Genomic DNA, 6,000 nt, shown 5'->3' on the forward strand with positions numbered 1-6,000 from the left:
CTGATGAGGTAGAAACAGAGAGAGCAACGCTTGGAGACCTAAGCACTGTGAAAGGTACATGGGCAGCTGGAAGACTGATTTTTGTCAAAGGTTGTAAGCTATCTGTACTTTTGCCCATAATTCAAGGCTCTGAAGTAACGCTGTTACAAGCTCTTTATTCTTTTCCGTTACTGTAGCATTCATTCACAAACTTCATTTGGACAGATATTCCAGCAGCAAGTAGTTTGAGAGACTAAGTTCCTCTTTAATGATGAAAAATTATAAGGTAAGTATTTATGAGCTTGTGTTTGTCCCTATCTGCTTGCAGGGGCAGGTCCAGAAAGACTGGCTGCTTGCTGTACCTTCCAAGTAGGTGTTTTGGGGTTTCATAAGCTATTCCAAGGCTTCACTCACCTGGGCAAAGCTGTCTGCTGATACATACTTAAATTCACAGACAGATGCTGAGAGAAACAAATACAGAACCTGACAAATGACCCATCATTTAGTCTGCAGTGTTCATATAAACAGTCTCATGGAAACTGCCAGCCCTTACCAAACCATAATAAAGAACCAACTAGAATCTATCCTCAAAGAGTTACTCTGTGTATATTAAAAAACCAAAAACCATACCTTTTGAAGTTAGGATAAACAAAGTGTTTCATCCAAATCACATTCCTCAACAGCTAAAAGCACGGTAATAAATACTGCCATATATGAAGTCTACAAAACTAAACACCCTTTTACTTCTGTTAAAAAGCAAGATGTAAAAAACAAAGCAATAACTCAAATTAAAAACTGTCTAAAAGCCCTACTTGATCCCTAGAAATACTCCACTTGCTTTATCCAAAACTCAAACATTAAATTTAGTTTTCATAGAAGGCTTGGGTAAATTGTTACTATATTGTCAAGTACAGGTAAAAAAAATACCTATTCAGAACAGCAGTGTAATTGACAATGGCATTCTGCTTGCTTCAGTATTTGAAAAAAGTCAGGCCAAAGTGTCTTCGAACTCTGCTTGTACCGGTGTCCTCTACGCAGCTAAAAGGGATCTCTATTTCTTACTTAGTCTTCAACCCCAAATACACCAGAACATAAGTGTATATTAGAAAAACTTAACCTTTGTATAAAGCATTATACTTTCATACACAGCTGCAACAGCATAGCAGTCATTTATGTCCAATTGATACCCTACTTAAATACTGCTGTTCCTAAAGATTCCAGAACAGTAACAACATGCAGATTAAAAGATAAGCCCCACTGTAATTTCATGCTACTAAAAAAATTGCAACAATATATAGTTCTAGTTCATAGGACAGCTTCTAGTACTCCATACCAACATACTTAAACACTGCTCTCAACTGAAAGGAACAGTCAAGTGCACCACTTTCAGAAGAGACCTTACTGTGTGCCTCAACACCATTTTTAAGTTGCCCCCATTCAAACTAAATCCTACATCATCACTGGGAACTTGAGCCTCATGGGCACTAATGTTCAACACCAAGATAAAAAGTTAAGAAAGTGACAGTAAGCACCTTCTACCTCCTCCTCCTGTCCCCATGGAAAGATGGGTCTCAATGCATCTGTTTCCCACTCCCCTTCGGTTTACTACTGCAAGAGAAAGCTTTAGTACCATTATTGCTTCCTTACAAACCTGCAAAAAGTAATCCTTCCATGGAAAGTGCTAGAAGAGGCAGTTCAGACAAGGGTTCATGCTGTACAGTTAGGAAGGTGCCATCAGAACAGGAATTCTAAGTTACAAGGATAACACTGAATACTTTTCAATCTGGTAGTAAAACCAGCAAGATCTATATCCACAAAGTAGAGACTCATCCAAAGCACAAAGTTATTTCAACATCACTACTGAAACAGAGTGAAGAGTCACATTAGTCCAACTTCCCCAACTGTTTCTTTGGTTATGTGCATACACAGGGGAAAACACTTCATCAGTTCACACATCTATTTACAAATACTTACCTTGCTTCTTTTAGAGAAAAGCAGGCATAGATACTAAGTTCTTTCACTTCGTGCTGTAACAGTGTTTCTACACCTTCTGTGAGCCTAACAATTGTTTATTGGATTTTTATTTTTTAAATGCAACGGTAAAAATCAAACATCCAAAACTCACATCAAGTTGCTGCACTGAGCATGGGGCTGCTAGTAAGACTTTAGCAGAAACCACATCAGTCTTCCCCTGCTCATTTTGACTGCAAGTATTGATGTTAGGGTGACACTGAAGCAAGCCCAGGCTAGAGGAAAATGGGTTTCCATTGTTGCTTACAAGTTAAGCCAAATCTGCCAGTATTAGGTGTTACAGAAGGAAGATTCAGCATTTATGTTTTACATACTAAACCACAGAAGAGCTTGGACTTTCCAAAGTCTTTGTGCAAAGAATAGCTGCTTAACTATTATATAATGTACATCGCAGCCAGAGCACAGGAGACAAAGTAAAGGCTATTACAAAGCCATTCAGTTATACTATCAATGGCTGTAGGATCTGCTTGTATTAGCCAGCTTCACAACGAAGTCTGAAATTACAGCACAAGTGACAAACTGCAAACTAAGTTTTGAAAATGCACACAAAAGCTTTACAAAAAAACCTGTGTATCTCCAGCATTTAGAAAGCTATTTATACAAAGCAGAAGTGCAACCGAGTACACAAGTTCAGACAGTATCGAAACCTGTCCTTGCTCAAAAGGTTATGATTACAGATCTATGACCAAAGTGAAGTAACCTTCCACAACACTTTAGAAGGTGTGGCCCTTAGTTTTGCTTATAAACTCCATGGCTAATTTTAGGCCTGAAGCAACAACCCCTACAGACTCACATTACTGCTTAATTACCTCTGCAGAAGTTTCTGGTTTGTGTAGGGTTTTTCAGGGGTTGTATTTGTTTATTGATTTTGTTTTGATTTAAGCAACACACACATCTAGTGAAGTGACTGAGTAAAAACTCACTGTGTACACCTACATCAACCAGTAGTGCAGAACAGAAGAAAATTCGTAGATAGTTGCCAATAAACACCCAACATCCACCATCCATGCATTTCAACCCCTGCTATTTGAAAGCAGGGCAGATTACCACAAGTGACCAAGATTCATGAACTGCTCTCCTAGAGCACAGCTTCCAGTTATGTTTGATCTAAAGAGACTCAAGTGCTCCAAGAGCGTTCCATGATGTTAGCCAAAGCACAGCAGGTGAGCATGACAGATTTGCTTCAAAAGAGCATTCCCAACTCCAGCTAAAGTTCTAAGACATCACAGTTATTTGCAGTTATTTGCCCAACATGAGCAAATGAAACTGGTCTCTCAGTTTCTTCATTCTACTTCAATTTTACAGCTGGAATTTTTCACTTGACAGATAGCAAACACGAGGAAAAGACTAGAAATACATGAATGCTTCAAGTGCCCCAAAAAAACTAATGTAACAAAAGGTGCATTTGGTTGAGGGATGTGTGTTTATGTGATTGCTTGCTTTTAGGCTTTTGTTTTGTTGTTTTGTGGTTTTTTAATATAACAGCCAAAGCAGCCCACATTCACCAGAGAACAGCATGGCATAATAAAGAAGGTACATTGAGCTGTGGACTCCAGACCCTCCTATATACTGTTCAACAGCAGAACTAGAACATACTAACCCACTTCATCCTAGATACATGGAAGGATGAGTACTGAGGCTGGTGTATCAAGAGAAGCAACCAATAAAAAGCAACTGCTACTAAAGCTCCTGCCTCTTTCCATTTCATCTACAAATTTTTCAAGGACTTGATAGATCTGCCTTATATTGTTCCTTGTACAATAGCTTTTCTACCCAGCAGCCTAAAGAGAAGACAGAAAAATCTGTAAGAGAAACTGAATTCATTACAAAGTTTATATTAACCAGCATGCATTATCCAGGCCTTTTTAGATCCTTTGCCAGCCACAAACACTTGTTCAGAGACAGAAAGGCAGGGGACATCCTGTTCTAAAGAACCCACGTTTTCAAAGAGAATTGTGAGCTTCCATGCTTTTTACTTAAGCAAAGAGACTTGGTTCCAATCGAGGTCTTACACAGTTCAAGACTGCAACACACTTACTCATGGAAGTCTGACTAACACAAATTTGGTGAGGGGTGGAAGAGGTTCAGTCATTTAAGACAAGTTGCATCTTGAATCACTGTGTGATAGCATAAGTAACAAATCACAATACACCAAAACTCTGGATGAGTAACATCCTTATACAAAAATATATCTATCCCTAATACCCTCCAGTTTTCTTGATTCACTGTACAGCTTCTCCCCAGCCTTCTACTATAAAAATCAGAATAAACAGTAGATATCTGAAGAATAATCACCACCCTATGCCCAACCTGCATCTAGCTCTTTATTCTAGGGAAAGGGTTATTCACATCAGATCAAGTTCAGTGTAAGAGGAAACAATTGGTAGGGCAATATCTAACTTAAATATCCATTCAGATGTGCAGATAATGCAGAAAAGACAGGGTGGAATGGAGAGTTCACCATGACTAAGTTCAATGAGTATTCTCCAAAACCAATTCTAGCTTGCAAAATAATCAGGTACATAAGTCAGCCACATCCCCCACTTGATGCTACAGAATGTTTATGTGTTATGAAAGGCTTATGTTTATTATGTGGTTTTCCACTTGTAAAATAAAGAATACTTTCTCAAGTGAAGCTGCATCTTACAGATTGAATTATTCCCCCCACAGCTAGCCTCCATCCATTCAACAGTGACCTTGTTTTCAGTTATTTGTATCAGTACAAAATACATCTCTCCATTATACGTTGTACCCTGATTCATTCACAGTAAGGGTTTTTTATTTTGTGCCACTGACCTGTAATATGTTAATCTTATAAAAAAGCTCAAGATACAGATATTTAAACTGCACCAGTAACACCTGAGGATGTAGAATAGAGACAGATGCTGCCTGCCAATACTCTAATAAAGGAAAGGTTATAGCACCATATTTTAAACACAATTAAAGGAAGACTTATCTACACAGGCTTCACTAAGAGGATTAATAATTCATTAAAGGACATGATAGTTATACAGACAGTATTCATAGAAGTTTCAAGGATAATCTTTGTTTTGCATTCTAGAATCACTTACAGAACCAACACAATGCTGTCCACTTGCTCCCTAGAACAAGTGTATTAAGGGATACCAAACCTTTTGTTATTGAATTATTCAAGAACTGCATGAAATGACATGCAGTGCAAGGGAACAAGGGTACCTATTACTCAGTCTTCTCTAACTGTGACCGATTTCCCCTGATTTCACACACTAGACTCTCCCTGTCCCCTCCACCTATTTTTGTCAACAAGGAAGAGGGGAATGGAATTTGCTACCACCTGTGATTTGTGAGGTATATATGAGTTAACTTTTCCCCTATAGATCTACTACTGCTATTCTAGCTCAACATGCATAATGCTGAGTAATCCATGTTTTCATCCCATGCAGTAACAGTACTGGTAACATCTGAGGGGCAAAAAGATTGCAGCAAGTTCAAACGCTTTGATTGTGGGTTAGAAAACATCACTCTACGTCACAACAACTTTGCTTTTATACATGAACAGACTGATACACAGCAGCCATACCTTCCTCCTACTGCGTCGTCTTGTGGCTGGGCCCCAGCAGTGTTCCTCTGTGAACGTCGCAGTGACCCCCCTGGATTGTTATTAGGCCGGTTGGACATTGGCACCTCTCTCCTGAAGGGACATACCCTTTCTAGACACTACCATTCACTGAAAGACAAGAGAGACACAGTCGTAAGACATGTGACATGACAACTTGAACCACACCTGAAGAGGCAAATATGAGACACTGTTGTTTAAGCAAAAAACTTGAGTTAAGACACAGGGACTAAGAGTCTTCTGAAGAACAGTAAGATCCTTAACATAAAAAACCCAGTTTTCAGTACATAGAGCATACTGATGACCTACTGGACTAGATGACACTTCAAGGTCCCTTCTAACCCAAACTATTCTATGACAACATGCTGATTTTCTGGCAGGTTTCCATGACTATT

The 6,000-nt window shown here is 38.9% G+C and overlaps 1 protein-coding gene across 9 annotated transcripts in view; it reads right to left on the reverse strand.

Annotated features, from left to right (window-relative positions):
- TRIP12 (thyroid hormone receptor interactor 12) overlaps nt 1–5,677 on the reverse strand; it is a gene marked incomplete at its 5' end in the record, with an annotated part of 50,130 nt that extends 44,453 nt beyond the window's left edge. For 5 of the 9 annotated variants that reach the window (XM_084267715.1, XM_084267714.1, XM_084267713.1 and 2 more), the window contains one exon: nt 5,570–5,667. In XM_084267715.1, coding sequence (XP_084123841.1) covers nt 5,570–5,667 — 98 coding nt within the window. Of the gene's footprint in view, nt 1–5,569 lie in introns of all 9 variants that reach the window. The other 4 variants (XM_084267710.1, XM_084267709.1, XM_084267708.1 and 1 more) reach the window with 1 other exon arrangement.
- Nucleotides 5,678–6,000: the final 323 nt, after the last annotated feature.

Source organism: Gallinula chloropus (assembly GCF_964237585.1).
Source record: "Gallinula chloropus genome assembly, chromosome: 8".
Classification (NCBI taxonomy): Eukaryota; Metazoa; Chordata; class Aves; order Gruiformes; family Rallidae; genus Gallinula; species Gallinula chloropus.